The sequence below is a fragment of the Lepisosteus platostomus genome, chromosome 17 (assembly GCF_059453375.1).
Source record: "Lepisosteus platostomus isolate fLepPlt1 chromosome 17, fLepPlt1.hap1, whole genome shotgun sequence".
NCBI lineage: Eukaryota > Metazoa > Chordata > Actinopteri > Semionotiformes > Lepisosteidae > Lepisosteus > Lepisosteus platostomus.
The window spans coordinates 8,199,365-8,216,312 of NC_142627.1; the positions used below are offsets into that span (position 1 = coordinate 8,199,365).

The 16,948-nt window shown below is 40.0% G+C and overlaps 2 protein-coding genes across 2 annotated transcripts in view; one reads left to right on the top strand and one right to left on the bottom strand.

The window, feature by feature from the left end:
- Positions 1–7,581, top strand: part of crip3 (cysteine-rich protein 3) — a 25,669-nt gene extending 18,088 nt beyond the window's left edge. The window contains exons 5-9 of the mRNA XM_088610740.1: positions 1,673–1,747; positions 4,253–4,347; positions 5,168–5,225; positions 5,839–5,930; positions 6,120–7,581. Coding sequence (XP_088466866.1) covers positions 1,673–1,747; positions 4,253–4,347; positions 5,168–5,225; positions 5,839–5,915 — 305 coding nt within the window. The 3' untranslated portion in view covers positions 5,916–5,930; positions 6,120–7,581. The remainder of the gene's footprint in view (positions 1–1,672; positions 1,748–4,252; positions 4,348–5,167; positions 5,226–5,838; positions 5,931–6,119) is intronic.
- On the bottom strand, positions 7,359–16,885 carry LOC148646057 (solute carrier family 22 member 7-like). The gene is made up of 10 exons (XM_088610739.1): positions 16,340–16,885; positions 15,238–15,341; positions 14,201–14,355; positions 13,382–13,550; positions 11,942–12,065; positions 11,685–11,794; positions 11,260–11,474; positions 9,665–9,773; positions 8,978–9,184; positions 7,359–8,697 (listed from the first exon to the last, which is right to left on the bottom strand). The coding sequence occupies exons 1-10, from the start codon at positions 16,721–16,723 to the stop codon at positions 8,613–8,615; spliced, it is 1,662 nt and encodes a 553-aa protein (XP_088466865.1). The 5' UTR covers positions 16,724–16,885; the 3' UTR covers positions 7,359–8,612.
- Positions 16,886–16,948: the final 63 nt, after the last annotated feature.

Here is a 16,948-nt window from a genome sequence, read left to right on the forward strand (position 1 = left end):
GGATTGTGTGAATTTGTTTAGCTGTTGTTGTTTTTTTTGTTATGAAGGGGTGATATGGTTAATGAGAACACATCACTGTGAAACTGGGACCTCAGCAGCACGTAGCCTGAAGAAACAGGATTTCAATCAGATAATTTTCTTTTTGGTTCCAGAACATTCTTCAGAACTGCTCTGAAATGAGCTAGTGGGCTTAAAATAGAAGTATTATTACAGTGTCAGGAGAGTCTCCACTAAACGTTTATAATGAGCCTCTGTGTACTTAAGGGAGGAATTTTAATTGATCAGATTTAATCTTGTTTCCTAAAATCTTTGTTTTAATGGGTCTTTTCCTACTGGAGAGCAGACAAAATATCTCTGCACTTTAGATTTGGGATATTCAAAACACAGACCATGGGCCTTGTTAGCTCCTTCTGTGAGGGAGTCGGGCTGCGTTGTTGGAATTTGAAATTGCTTCCTGCCATCTTGCTTGTAAAGTTCAAACCTTTTTTTCTTTAATGGGAACATTTGTTTTAAACATTTTTCTGATTTTGATGTAGGAACACAGCCTTCTGGAATTCTCCTTTTAATGAAAATGTTGGCTGCTATTTTAGAACTATCTCTCAAAAAATGAACGAAAAACAAGATTTTTCAGAGCTCTCAACAAAATCTTTGGTGAAATATAACTTCATGTGGTAGTTTTCCTTGTTCTGTCAGATTTGAAACATTCCTTCAGTCATACCACAAAATATCCTCAATTAAAAATACAAGACAAAGTGCTGTATAAGACATCGTCTTTCAGGGAACTACTTTTGAATTATTGCAAGCTTGTAAAAACTGTTTTTTAAACTAGTCGTTTATAGATGGTAAGAGAAGTTAAAGATGTGACTGAGAAACCAAGCACCTGTCTGTGTTGCCTGGACATTGTGCACTAGTCCTTTCTAACTTTTGGTTAGTGCCAGAGAAAATAAAAATCAGCTATACTGTATATAAATCCTTTTCCTGCTGGTTGGAGGTAAAACGGACAGGCAAAAGTGTATTTTGTTAAGGAAAATGAAGGAGGATAATTACTTTTAAGTCTCGTTTATTGGTGAATGACATTCAAAAGAGATTTTGGATATCTAATTAGGAGATTAATCTTACCCCCACTAGCACATAGACATACACATCTCCCACCCACAATGGGGTCTGTAGTCTTCATTTACATATTGCAGATAAGATTGGCTGTTCCAAGTCGGTGAAAATGCTGCAAACAGGTCTACACCTGAGTGGGAGTTGCGGAAAGCTTGTTGCTATGGTGACTTGGGTTCGCACAATGAGTTTTAGGACTGCAGGGCTCTGCTTCCGCCTTGAAACTCCTTTGCTCCCTAACTGCTGGGGAATTAAGTGGGCAGCTCTCGGGCTGTTCTGTTTAAACCAGGTAATGGTATTTCAAACCAGTCCTTTAAGCTAGCAGTGGTGATTGAGGGTTAACTGGCGAGATGAGAGAAAAGTTGACATACTTGGGACACCCTGTCCAGACCTAAAAAAAACCCACACATTTCTAAAACGGTGCGGCATGTCGAAACATCATTGATTTGAAAGTAAGTAATACACTATATTGTACAGTGTCATACATGGGGCTTAGATGTCATAGATGTAGATCTCTGGATCTTGGCCTCAAGAGTTTAAAGTGTGTTCACTGATCTGTCACCAGTTGGGCCAACTTATGTGAAGACGTTCGCTGGAGAGACATCACTCTGCCCTGGGTGTGGGAAAGTGGTGTATTTTGGTAAGTGATCAAATTTCCCCCCTTTGTCTGGAAAAAAATCAGGTCAGTTCAAATACTACCATGGTGTAAAAGGCAGGAAAGCCAAGTCCATCATGAAACAATGTACAATTTACAAAAGAAACATGTGGAGTAGATTAAAGAGCGCGTACAGTAGTTAGCAGAGATTGGGATAACACTTTGAATGAGGTTCTATGGAACCAGCCTAAAACTGCATACAGGCTATTTTAAATAACGTGTCATATACAATAGTCTTCATGAATATCCTAACCATAACACATTCTATGATTTTCCTAGTGACAAATGTTTTGTGCTCTGAATACATTTAATGTTTTGGAATAATGGTTTCATAGAACCTCATTCAAAGTGTTACCCCACTCTCTGCTAATTAAGCACTCTTTAATTTACTCATAAACCAATGTGGATGTTGTTATAGTGCCATAATGTAACTTCTGTAAGTATTGTGCTGGTTACATAAGACCACATTCTAATGAGACTGTTTAATGTCTAATGTAATGTGCTCAGTGACTTCTTTGACAGTCATGTTGAGGTGCATTCTTCTGAAGTATTTCTTAATTGTGGTCTGAAGTAGGAAGATTCCATGGCACAATATTTAGATATTTTTCATTGTACATTTCACATTTTCAGCCCTAAGGATCTTAGTAAGAAGTATGGCTAAACTCTGAAAGGAGAGATACTCCAATGTTTCAGTGCTGCCATTCGACAGGCAAGAACAGAAAAGTACTGACAAAATTTTCTGATCGGAAAGCTGAAAAGTGTAGCTCAAGACAAAATTGTTGAAAGGATTTGCTTTGAGTCTAGTAAAATAATTACGGGTTTCAGTATTGCTCAGGATGTACTCTACAATTAGGCCAGACTAGGCACAGTCATAGAGAATAGCATCTCTTTTCCTAAAGAACCTCAGCTCGGCATGTGTCATTTCATTTATTTTGGCTTGCTTTTAAATTGAAGGGGAGCAGCTCTTTAAAAGCACAAAAAACTGGGAGGAACATCCATGCACTGACAGTGGAGAAAAGTAATATTTCTCTTGTAAAACCTGTCACAACCCGTCACATTTTCCTTGACATTTTTCTGTACTTGGTGGCATGTGGAAAGCTGAACAAAAGGCCCCTTTCTGGACTTGAGTTAGCGGTGGGACTGTTTTAGCCAGAGGATCGTGTTAAATGCTCCACGTGGCTTAGATGTGGAGGCTGGTCTCTGTGTGGCAGCAGCTGGGAGCCTATTTCCTTTTCAGTATAAAGCTGAATGTACAGATTGTGCACTTTTGTGCTTTTAAGGTCTCGGCATTTCAATAAAGGAAGCATGTCTATTTCAGGGTTGGTCCCAGGTTAAAAATAACTTGGGGAGGCTTCTCACGGCTTCATAGCATAGCCTTTTTCCTCAGAATGAATGGTTTATAGAAAAGGCAAAGTCGCAGCAGATGTATGTTCACAAATCTAGATCAATATTTTTCTTTTTCTTTAAGGAAAATGTATTTTTCACCTTGAACTGAACTGTTATTCAAATAAAATCCTGGTAATTGATGCCGAACTCTTCAATCTGTGCCTGACATCAGCCTTTTGTCCATTTCAAAGATAGCATAGTATTCCTTGGTGGGATTATAGTGCAGAAAAAAAGTCCTTATGCAGAGTTTTAAAGAAACTCTTGCTTTGCTGAGCTTGCTCTGTTTGGAATGATGAACGCCCACGCTGTGATCTTTCAGATGCCCAAGCTGCACTCTGTCGGCTGTGTGCATTGTCAGTGCTTTTTGCCTGTTGGATGTTTTCCACCACAAGTCACCAGGGGTGGCACCCTTGCCCTCCCTGTACTACAGACTGAGGCCTGTCATGAAAACTACACCCAGGCTAAAGTCAGCCTCAACCTACAAGGATCTCAACAGCTAAAAACCAGCCTTGATACCTTTTTAATTTGCTGTCATTTAGAAAACCACCTTTCTTTATTTCCGGGTTAAATTCTCCAGTTTTTCAATTCAATTTCAGTTTTTGCTGCACTCCCTCAGCCATCAGTAGTAACCACATGTTTGCGTGTTCTGCAACATACTTTTTAAGCCCCTTTGTTTGAAAAGGGCAGAGCTGGTGATGCAAATGCCCCAGAGGGTCAGAGATCTCAGGCCAGCGAAACCCCAAGTGCATGTGAGGAAGACCGCTTCCTTGATTTTTTAGGGGGGGCTTCTGCAAGGTTAACAACATTAGAACATGAGGCTACAATCAAGAATCAGCCATTTGGCTCATCTGGTCATTTAGTAGCTGGTTGATTTGAGGACATGAGGTCACCCCATGGTCTTCGTGTGAACTGAGTTTTTGCACAATCAAACATAGTTTCTGTCTTGGTGTTTACAATAAAGCGCAGGAGAAAAGTTCAGAGCTGATGCAGTTTTAGTAGATGTTATAAAACAAGGAATGTCATAGACCTGGCTCTTTTCTGCACACCTTCTGATCCAGGGTTCAGTGACTTCATTGTTTTGCTTTGCTTTGGCCTTCTCTGCAGCTGAGAAGGTGATGTCCCTAGGCAGGAACTGGCATCGGCCCTGTCTGCGCTGCCAGAGGTGTAAGAAGACGCTGACCTCTGGTGGCCATGCTGAGGTATAATCCCTTTATTGCACTGGAAGAAGGCAGATTTGCAAATGGGTCTCCCCTGTTCTTCTTCATGTGCTGTGGGCCACTGGCTAGTCAAGATTCTGTCCTGATAACACCCTAGGAAAGATTTTATTGACCTTTTGATTGCAAACTTGATCGTTTAATAATGCCATACATATGCACATATTTAAGAATTCAGTAGGTGCACTGTTTTGCAAAGGAATATAAGAATTTCACTTACAAGACTGAGGACTTAATGCATGGTGGCAGTGTAAAGGTATTCCATAATTTGATTTGGTATAAAGGAGCATCTGAAGTGGATTGTTTGCCTGGGATAGCATTGAATTACTTGACATCACTTCATGGAATCTTTAGTCTTCCTCTGGCAAGACTTTTCAACACAAAACAGTAGGCTGCCCTCTGGTGGCTTACTAATAAATTACACTTTGAAAACGAGAGCCCTGATGTCTTTTTCTGGGTAAGAGCAGCTTTCTGCTACAGACTACACTAATGGGGTACATAGATTCTACTTGTTCAACTGAAACAACTGGGGCAGATACCTTTTTAGACGCAAAATTTTTCTTTTAAAGTAGAAATGCTACATGTACATAATAGGTAGCATTTCCAAATTAATTTTAAGATGCAGGTGATCAACATTACGAGTCAATGTCTGTACAGCTCACAATGACAGTTGCAACAAAATGCTGAGGATTGATCTTTCTTCAGGCTTAAATAATAGGAATAACAGAAATCAATGTCCTCACTGTATGTATGCAAAGAAATGTGATATCGCAGTATGTGCTTATGTTGTATTTTCTTCTTACAGCATGAAGGGAAACCATACTGCCATGTTCCTTGCTATGGATACCTGTTTGGACCAAAGGGTCAGTTGAACTGTAACTTGATGGACTTCACTGAGCCTTGTAAACCCAGCTGCCCCTGCAGCTTGTGCAGGATTTCTTTTTGAATCTCTTCTTTTGTGTCTTTGACAATGTGCACGCATCGATGCTCCTCAGTAAAAGTTCAGTACAGTAACACATTTAGAATGACCACTATTTATAAAGAGAAGAAAAACCTCTCTATTCCAGTACTCAAGCTTTGTTTCCCTTTAATTTTCTTCATTTTGCCAAAAGTGTGTGCCAAGTTCATTTACCAGTCCAAAACATATACTATAGATGGAAATGGGCTATCCTGAATGGATCACATGGCTGGGTACTATTCCATTTCCTGTAGCATGTAAGAAATATCAGACATCCATGGAGGGAACATTAATCTTCCAGGCTAGTGCTGATAACCTCTGAATACCCTGATGCCTTTGATCAATTCAGAGGTTAAGTATTCTACTTCTGGCTACAATATTGGTGTCTGCAGTGCGGGGTCTGAAACTTCCTCCTAATCACTGCTCTGTGCTCCTAAACAGGCTGTTTGCAATAAAAAATGAATGTACAGTAGACTGAAAGAGGAAATTACATCGCCTGCCTTATCTTTCTGCTCTAGGAGTGAACATCGGTGAAGTTGGGTGCTACATTTATGACAAAGATAGCGAGCAGTCAGAAATATCCAGCCAGTCTTAAAAGGGAATGCGCAAGGTAGGTATCTTAAATGGTAATGCTTTCAAATTATTAAAGTTTAGTCAAGACTATACAGTACTTTGTTTTTACACTTTTTATATGTTTAGCAATTTTCAGAATTTTGAAATGTGCCTTTGTTTTAATGTGACTTTTTTTCACATGGAGGAGGCTCTTGTTTTATAACTTAATATAAATGTTTTATTTTAGATTCACTGGAAGGAACAAAACAAATGAACAGCTGCCGATCTTGACATTTTTGAGCTCATAGTTTTGGACTTACTGCTCCTTTTTATAAAACTAATATAATTCTAAGTGTATTAAATATGAAATGGTAGCCTTGAAAGTTGCTTTGTAATTATGTAATTAGCATATGTCATTCCATTAAATATGTATTAAAGAACAATGCCTTGCAATACATTATGCTCTGTATACTGCCCAATCTCTGCATTTAATATCTCGGTTGAAAAAGTGCTCTGTATTCAGATTTAATTTTCATTTTCGATGTAAGCTAAAACTTAGCAATAAAATGTATTTAAATAAAATTGGTAAGAATTCAGCCTGATCTCCTATACTTCTATTGTTTTTTCCCCCCACTTCCCCGTGTCCGATCCAAATTAAGTTCTGTTTTGAAATGTGTGAATTTACTATTTTACTGCAATATTGCATTTCAGAAAGAGCCTAGATAGATGGGCTCTCTCCCCTTTAGATGTGTGGGAATAAAAAATTCTCCCATTGCAGCCAGGTCCTTATTTAACCTTTTGATGCAGTATAATAACTTCAGCAATTTCGTCAGTCTCTCTAGTGACCACTTATTTCTGCTGCTGTGAGCGCAAGGGAAACAGAGCACTTTTGCAATGATTGTACTTAAAGAAACTCTCAAAATGTATTTCAATTTGTAGGATTTTTAGTGGATAACAAATGCAATCCTCAGATGTTAAAATCACTAAGTGTCTTTCAATCCTGTTGATTTGACGTTGGATTGTTAGATTATAGAGAAATATCGTGTGCATTTGGTTACTGTGTGCATAGGCTTTGACTACATTTCTGTATGGAAAGTGTTTTGCAGTTGATCTGAACTGTACTGTATTTTACATTTGAAAACCTGGTGGCTTCTTGGTCAGGCAGCAAGGAATCATTCATCATAAGACTCAACACAAATACATTCGTGATTTTTTAAAAGTAGTAACTTTTCATTTCAGCATTTTGTAAAAATGTTGCTTATCTTTGTTGGCTAAGACTTTCGGTAATGTATTATTATTTTTGACTTGCCAAAAAAGGTCAATGCTTTATTTAAGGATTGTATAATGAAGCTACTGTGCATTTGTCTTGTGTTGAGTGTGCACTAAGCTCTTAAGCTCATCTGAAAGATGTTAAAATTATTAAAATGCACTGCTGTTATGCTGTATCTTTCAAAATGAAGTGCAAGGAATAAATGACAAATTAAAATAGTAGCACAATGGTTTTAATTGAATGACAGAATGTAACATTACAAAGGGCATTTGTAGAACTGTAACATGAGCTGATATGCATTCAAGCCATTAATACAAATGTCTGTAGTTTGAGCCTTGCAGTAAGAGAACTCGATATATGAATATTTAAACAAAATGCATAGTAACTGTAGTAGTTGATTCATATTTATTACAGTCTTGAATAAAAATTTTTGACACTGTTGGAGTGTTTTTATTGTGGGAGTTATGAGAAATAAGCTTTCATGGTTGTATTGATACATGGAGACTTCAAGAATTTCATTGAGCCTTACAATGAATTGAAAATGCACATGATTTATTTTTTAGAAGGTCTCTGTATGCGTCTCCTATTAATTTTTCAGTTTGATGGAAGCAGTCTGTCCAGGTGGAGGTTGCAGCATGTTAATAAGAGGTGCAGGGCTCAGGGAGAGACTGATCACATGGCTACTGTCCTCCTGGACAAGACCACAGTGGGAAACGCAAGCCAGAGTTCTGGAGCTGTGAGGTTCCAGGAGACCAGTTGCTCTACCATGCCTGAAACTACCATGTTGCTGGGGAAAAGATTTCTGAATTTAATTTCTTTTTAGTAAATTTGCATTTTAGGGGAATAAAATGCTTTTACCATTCAGCCTAGTTCTGGGCACACCTGGTAGATTGGCAAGATTCAGAGGTTCTTGAACATCGTTTTTGGTCCAAAGATCCCAAGATCTCATTCAGTCATTTCAGGAGTTGGATGTTAGCTTTGCGAAGGTAACTGGACATATGTCTTAAGCAATTCTTTCTACATCTTGCTTTAGAAGCTTCTCCAATCTATTTGCTGCACTTAAATGGTGCCACCTTCAAGGAAGGTATTTTTTAAATGAAAAATGTAATAAATCGCTCTTGGGGGTGGGGCATGGTGGTGTAGGGGTTAGTATTGCTCACTCACAGAGCTGGGGTTCTGGGTTCAATTCTGGACCTGGGGTGCTGTCTGCATGGAGTTTTTATGTTCTCCCCGTTTCCCTCAGATTTCCTCTGCACACGCTGGTTTTGTACGGGTAAGTTAATTGGCTTCTGGAAAGATTTGGCTCTGGCACAAGAGTGTGTGCGTTTGTATCTGCGTGTCTGCCCTGCAATCTACTAGTGTCCAGACCAGGGTATATCCTGCCTTATGTCCATTGCTTGATGGGATAAACTCCATCTCCCTCAGCAGCCCTTGGATAAAGCAGTTACAAGATGGATGCATGGATCATTTTTAAGCTTCGTCTTCATTGGTATTTCCACAGGCAGACCTCAGTGGAATGTTGCCTTTTTCTTGGGCTGATATACCAATGACAGTCCTGTAACACAAAGACAATCTCACAAGTTCTGAAACTCGGTTGAAAAGTCGTATGTAGACTAGGATTATTTTTTAAAAGAAAACGGACACTTTTCAAAACTTGCAGTGCATTGCGTGATCCAATTTCAGATTCCAACATTCCCAAAGATTAATCCATTAATGAAATCCCTTCTGTATTACAGACTTAATTGTACTAGGAAGCTTGGTTTGTTCCTAGGGTGACGGGACTGATTGGCTGTGTATTTTTAGACCTGGCATAGCTGCTGCGCTGTAAGCCTTACCTGCATTGTTCAACATCGTCGATTGTTTCTGGGAGTTGAGCATTGAGTGTTTCAGGAAGTAACCAAGCCAGAGTCCCAGAAGCAATGGCCACTGTGCAGAAAATTACTTGAGGGAGGAACTTCCACACGTCCTCCAGCATCATAATTAATGGAGCAATGGACACTCCCAAGCGAGCCAGGAAGGAATTGTAGCCGAAGCCATTTTGTCTGGATGGAAACGAAGGAATACAGCAGTGATATTGACCCCAGGTTCTAAATCAGGGTTCTCGGTGTGTGAAGGGCTATGGTGTATTCTGGTTTCTGTTCTGCATGAACCATGTTACAGTTGGCTTATTAATTAACTGAATAAATGTAAAACTTCTGATCATAAGTTGATATGGAATAAGTAAAATACTACAGAAGTTTCTTAATGATCAAGTTGAATAAACTGTGATATCCTATTCAATAGGTGGGTTACTCCTATTGTAAGTACTCCTAAGTAAGTTGGGGGAGAGGTGCAATTCAAATATCTTTATTAGAGTGAGTCATCTGGCTGAGGAGAATGAGTAAGCAAACCCCCCCCCCCCTCTTTAATGAGGTATTCATACATAGATAGGCAGAAGTGGGCGAGACCTTGTTGACCTTCTGAATCTTTAAATTGATAGCTCGGTGCAAATAGATATTAAGTATTAAGTCCAGCTCACTCACCTCACGACTGTAGGGTAGAGCTCAGCTGTGTACAACAAGATGATAGTGAAGGCTGCTTCGCCTAGGCCCTTCCCAATAATCGCGATGACGGTGCGCAAAATCTGCAGGTCTGTGTAATATGTAAAAAAAAATGCAATGTAAAGGTTTTTTCAATCCACTGTTTTTACCTATGGAGATTTGAACAACTCTGCAGATTGACTTGCACACAACCTTGAGCCATTTACTTTTTTTTAAATGTTTTTTTTTTAAAGCATTTTTGAAGTACACTCTTTGTCCACTCTCAGAAAGCCATGTTTTGTGGAGAAAGTTGCAGCAGGCAGGAGCCTAGTTTGTAAGTACAAGGTAGGAGGACTGAGGGCACATGACTCCTCTTGTTCTGTTTGGGATGGCAGCTGGTTGCAAGTCTGCAGAATAAAGGATGATCTACAGCCGCCAATCAGACCTAGCCAGCATGTCTTTAGTGGGTTAAAGGAAACTGGAGAACATGACATGGAGAGAAAATTCAAACTCCACACACACAGTGCCTTGAGCCAAGAACCTAAGAGCTGTGGGGCAGTGATGCTAATAATCAGCAATGTGCCATCTTCAATTTATCTCTCAGAAAGTCACTTGGCCTTGTGAGAAGAACATTCTTAATCGCACATTATATGAGAAATAGGGATGGCCACCAACACTACAGTAAAGGGCCACATGCTTAAACCAATATCTCCCACACTGATGTTTCAATTTGAAATGAAACATTTCAGCTGCCTGCAGAGACTGGAAATCGCAGTCTCTGTTCTTTGGCAAAAAGAGGAGCAATCTTATACCGGTGACAACATGTTGTTGTTTAAAATCTGGTTATTTTAGGATGTTGTATCCATGGATAGAGCGATCCATGACATATTAAGTCCCTAGAAGGTGGTAGTGTTTGGAGAGAAATTGCACTTAAGTGTCTGCATTCCCACATGTGTGCACAGGAATCCAGATAATGGTCAATTTAAGATTTCCTTTAAAAGGGAAGTAAATGCTTCAGAAAGGGTCCTCTTGGACTGTTCTGAGAATGTCTATAGGCAAACCCAGTAACGTACTATTTCTATCTTGTAGGATCACCGACGCATAGGGAACCAGGTTACTTGCTCACTGTGATTATGGGCTGAATTGGCTTGGTTTAAGCTTCATGTCTGACAACCATGGGCAAAGGGAGAAGCATGGTTTTCTGTTTAATCAGATTTAAAAAAAACACTTGTCAATAGTGATACCACCACTGAGCTTACTCTCTGAGGAACCTGTTTGCTCCTATTAGGTAAGAAGTATCTGTGATAAATGTGTAGGGTATCAAACATGAACAGTACAGCCTGTGTTCTATTTGGATTTCTTCACCTGCTTCTCACTGTGGGTTGTACTACTTTCAGTACTTACACTGAATTTTACAGTTTTTGTCAGCTCATTTCAAAGATCTGTTTTTTCTGCTTTTGTAATCAGTTTTATCAGTGTACATTAAAAACCTTCTTGTGAAGTACCATTTTCCACATGTTAATCACATAAGGAAGTATTTCAGCTATTCAGGAGATATGATTTGGTGTTACAGAGACAAGATATAGTAGTATCCTTACGATTAGGAAGTGCTATGGTTATTGCAATGCAAACTCCCGTCAGTATTAAGCTCCAGGCTTGACTTTGTCTTCTGCCAATTTTATGCAGACAGTAAAACGTCAACAGTTTGGCCGGTATTTCAATTCCACCATATATGGCCTGGGTGAGATATATGTTCAGACCAAATCCAGTGATATTCAGGCTTATTCCGTAATATGTCAGAGCAATCCCAAACCTGTTAGAAACACAGAAAAAAAAGACTGGCAATCTTTTCTTAATTCAGCCCCTACTGATATTTGGAAATATGCGCTCCTATTCAGCCAAATACATACGTGCTGGATCCCTGTATTGGAAACATGACTTTTAATGGATTGTGATGAATATACTGTAGTTTAAGGCGTGTAACTTCACAGTTTGGCACATATGATGCCAAGATGACTCATACCACACAGGCCCGGTGAGCAGTGCCAGCCTTCTCATCCTGGGTGTCCTCACCAGATCCAGGTAAGAGTAATTCTTCTTTGTTGGCTCCACTACCACGGCACTGGAGAGCATCTGAGGAGCACAGCAAGGCGCTTTGAGCAAGGACATTTCATTTCGCTTTTAAAACAAGACAAGAGACTTTCCTACTGCAGGTGCAGGGGGAAAACGAGACTTAAGGAAGGAAGGTTAAGGAAGTATAGGCGCATTTTCAGAGTTTACCTCCAGAGTGAATTTGGAGGAAAACTCCGGCCTGTTGTTCATTTTGGCACCTCTGGACAAGTATCTGTGGGCCTGTTTCATCTTCCCATTGGCTATCAGCCACCTGGCTGATTCTGGGACCCAGCTGAGGAACAGAGACTAGGGGTAACATCCTGTCCGTTGTAAGCATGGACCACAACATGGGTATTAGTCATTATTGTACTCCTGTCTAAATTTTAAAATTACATCAATATACTTACATTGAAATTCCTGTATTGAAAACATTTCTGTCTAGAAAACCTAAGAACATGCATGGTTTTTGACTCCTCCACTTCTGAACTGGGGCAGTGTGGTTCATCTATTTTCCTCACAATCAGATACAACAAGAACATGGTCTATGGGTATATTTCAATACAAATCCCCATAACGTAATCAACATCAGTAAGTAATAAATGTCTACTGCTGAAGCATCTTTAGATTTTCACTGCAAATTCATATCATGGTAGTTTTACTATTTAATTATATTATCATAATGCTGTACTATAATTTCTGTACCTTATTGTAATCTAATTTAGCAAACTGTGAAATTACCGATTTATACTAAGTGAATGATCAAGTTAAGGATACTTCACCGTACAAATTATCATCTGATGTAAGAAGGTAGGTATAAACATATCACCAGAACAAAATCATGTTACGGTTTGTATATACAGATTGATGATCAATAAAGAGGGTGATAGAGTGGCTCTCATTCATTTTGTCACACCAGGTGTTAGTAGTGATAAAATGTAGGAGTCAGTGAATAAAGGAATGGGATGTAAAAACAGAGAAGTGTCACTTATAATAGTTACATGTTCAGTCCAAAGGACAGGACAATCACTAATGTAGCTGCTCATCATGTACTGAGACATTCTACAGGGAGCAAGACAAACGAAACCGAGATAAAACTCAGAACTTTTACAACTCAGAATATTTCACATTGTCTGTAAAAGTACTGTAGGTTGTAAAATAATTACATACATTACAATAATAAGTATATTATTACTTATTGTCACCAGGCCTTACACAGAAGTAGTGCTGCAGGGCAAGAGCAGTTATATCAGTGGAGTAGGATGTTTATCTCCACATAACCTCGTAACAATGGTCTTAGAACATTAGGTACTAGAAGGCCCGTTCAAGCTTAGGAATAGTCCGAGTTCCCAGTAGATGAAAACTGCAGGAGTAACAGACCATCCATGTCCTCAGAGCTTGCAAAGAGCCTGTATTTTATTTCTGAAGCCACTCCCACGGGCCTCTTCAGTGCTTTCGTACATATGTGTTAGTCATACAACCATCTACAAAGATCAGGCCTTCTTCCCATACAAATGCTCACAAAGGAGATTTTTCTCTGTTCTAGGTTTTCTAACTATATATGCATTCTGGCTAGAAAGTTAAACATTGAGAAATTCTTTTTTTACTTACAACCAGGTGAGCATCGCCAGGAAGAGAGGGCAGATAATGACCCCAGTGAGCAATCTCCATTCATTTATAAAATACGCAGTGCCGGCGAGCCACATGGTTCCCAAGGGCCAGGAGAAACCACCTAGCAAACTCACCAATAACCTGTGCTTGACATCCACCCACTCAACATCTGCAACGACATATTCAGAAACAATTGCTCCAAATTGCCATGGCTCTCTGGCACTTCACTGTGATCTTTTGCTTGTTTACGGTCACATTTGCACATTTGAAGGTGTTGCGTAAGCAGCGAACTGTTTTATACTTTAGCAATTAGTGTGCACTTACACGTGATGGAGCCATTAACGTAATCTAAATGTTTTGTTCTTTTGCAATGGACACAACACCAAGCACAAACAAGAGAGCGGAGACAATCAAGGGGAGGAGCCCAGAACAACCATGTTCTTGAAACTGTTGCCCTGGTTTTCTTCAACTAACAACTGGATGAGATTCTTGGATCAATTAGCTATGCATGGGCTGTATGGACCAAATGTGCTCCCCTTGTTTGTAACCTTCCTACTGTTCTTGATCACAGCAGGATCTGGGCGCTTGGCCTTGTGCATCAGGAGGCCCTGAAGAAGATACTCATGTAAAAGCCTAATAATTACGTCCTGCTGGTCCACTGGTTTTTTAAGCATGTACTGTAGATGCAGTGATATCTCTGTAACTAGAAAGATATTGTTTTCTTCAAAGAGTCTGCCATCTTCCCGGAGGCAAAGGATTTCACAAGGAGATAGAAATCGCAGTGTGATTCAGAGGCAAATAAAAGGGACAACAACTCACTCAGGACTGTGGCTATAATGCTTATGCCTGTCAGGCCGAAGCCGGTGCAAAACCTTGTGATGGCAAACATCACATAGGAGGTTGAGAAGGCACTGGTTACTCCAAAAATGGCTGCTATGATGTAGGACACCAAGAGAATGGTCTTTCTGCCATACCTGCAAAAGACATCAGTCAAGGGAATCATCACGCTTGCATTACAGGACCATACCTGTAAGAACTGGGCATTTAGGACCACAGAACAGATTTGTGAAACTGCTTCGTTGTTACGAACAAACGGTCACAGTTGTGAATACACCCTACAATTAAGCTGGTAAACATGTACAAATTTAGAAAGGCTATCAGGGGAAAAATCACCCTTTAAATATTACACAAAATAGCCACATTGTGTTTTTACATATCGTAGAGAGGTTTACTGTGAAGCTAAGCAGGTGTGAGCCTGGTCAGTACCTGGATGGGAGACCTCCTGGGAAAAACTAAGGCTACTGCTGGAAGAGGTGTTGGTGGGGCCAGAAGGGGGCGCTCACCCTGCGGTCCATGTGGGTTCTAATGCCCCGGTATAGTGACGGGGACACTATACTGTAAACAAGCGCCGTCTTTCGGATGAGACGTAAAACCGAGGTCCTGACTCTCTGTGGTCATTAAAAATCCCAGGGCGCTTCTCGAAAAGAGTAGGGGTGTTACCCCGGCGTCCTAGCCAAATTTCCCATTGGCCCCTACCAATCATGGCCTCCTAATAATCCCCCTCTATGAATTGGCTACATTACTTTGTTCTCCTCCCTCCCCACCGCCTCCAACGGCAGGCAGAGCAACGCGCCGGTCGGAGTATTTCTCGGTCGCATTTAATGGCAACGTCAGCTCAAAGATTTGGTTCAAACCACCAAATGGAGAAGATTCGTGCCGACAAGCGGACCCTGCTGATGTGGGATTAATGCTAGGATGAGAGAGAGAGAGTAGAGAGGTTTACTGAATTATTGGTTGTTTTTTTTAATGTTTCTTCTGGTCCCCCCCCCAAAAAAAGAGCCTGGTGAAAAAGAGACCTGTCGCTGAGGATGCCCATCACCACCGCTCCCACCATCACACCTATGAAGAAGATGGTGGCAGTGGCACGATTCAGTCCTCTCCTGCCACAGACCAGGTCCCACTGCAGGGAAAGACAGGAACGCACATTCTGAGTGCAGGCAGCACTGAACACTAACCACATTCATCCTCCCGCGGGGGCAGAAAAATGGAATAACTTGATGCGTCCAGGTGTTTGAAGTGGCCGGGAAACCGTTAAAATCCATACAAACAGCAACAAACTTCTGAAATGATTTTACTGAACTAAGGTCATCTCCTGTTATGTATGTTGCATTTGACAAGCAACGTTTTTCTTTAGATCAGAGTCACTTCTGATATATTCTTTGATATATATATAATATATTGTCTAGGTCGCAAAAAAGGTGACTTACATACAATAGGTTTCCTCATGACAGAGGTTAGACAATGGATTCAAATGTACTTTTCAGGATGTAGCACAACTTACAATAAGCGGTATTAATAAATCCTGACCCTGATGTTATACTTTCCCTGTAACTAAGGTGTGACATGTCAAAGACTGCCAAAATGAAAAACATTTCACTACCTTTCTTGTCAATGACAACAAAAATAAAACTGAATTACAGTAGAACTTGAATTTCAAAGATAAAGACACTGTAAAATGAAAAAAAAATCACCATATCAGTTAGAAACCTGTCAAATAAATGTGGAGATCAAAGCAAAGAAATATGTTTACATGAAGCAACAACAATTGAAAAGGTATTGTTTTCTTTACTTGTCCATAAATAGCACAATGTCATAATATTTTAATTTTGGCTTCCATGAAACAGAGTTTGCATTTCAGACTGTTCCTGGTTTCAACTTTTCAGTCTCAAACATATTAATGTACAAGAGCTCAGCTGAAAATCACAGGTGAAAGATATAAGTATGTTTCTCGTGTCTGAGGTTGGATAATAGATTCTAGGCTTCCTAGATTCTAGATTCTAGGTCCTTCCTGTGGCATACAGCATTTATGAATATATTCATTTGAGACAAATGAAATGCGATTTCTTTGGTAAAGCTCCAACACAGTGTTGAAAAAAACACAGAAAGAGAAATTGTTACCTCTGTAGCTATGGTTGAACGGAAAAGAGTCTTGTCATAAACCCATCCATTCTGGCACTCAACAGAGGCAGAAATATCTGTTTCAATGGAAGAGTTGTGAAGAAGGAGGAACTGTGGTTCGGAGTACATACTGCAGGCGCTGTGAGTCCCATCCGAATCCTTCGGAATGCTAATAGCCATTCTCTGTTCCAGAGTGAGATTCCCAAATTTGTCCTCCTTCCCCACCATGGAGATGTCACAGTGGTGAGAAGGCACAGCTGCGATGAAGTTATTCAGCAGAAAATTGCTCGGCAGAGTGATCAATGGGATATAGAGCAAGCAGAAGAGTGAAATCTGGAACTTGCCAAAGCCATTGATTTCTGTAAGGAGGGTTTCGAAATTCATCCTTGCCCGACAATACGGAGATGACCTGTGAGTCGTAGCTTCTTCAGAAGTAAACTGGCGGCCATACGCAAGCTAGCGTACAGTACCTCTGATAATCTGTTCTACATAAATTAACTCGCAATGGACTTTGAGATTGTGGGGGTAGTAAATCCCTTCTTTCTCATAAATCTGAAACTACAAAGGTTCTGTATTACTGAAAGGAAAATAAAAGATTAAGAATCGCTT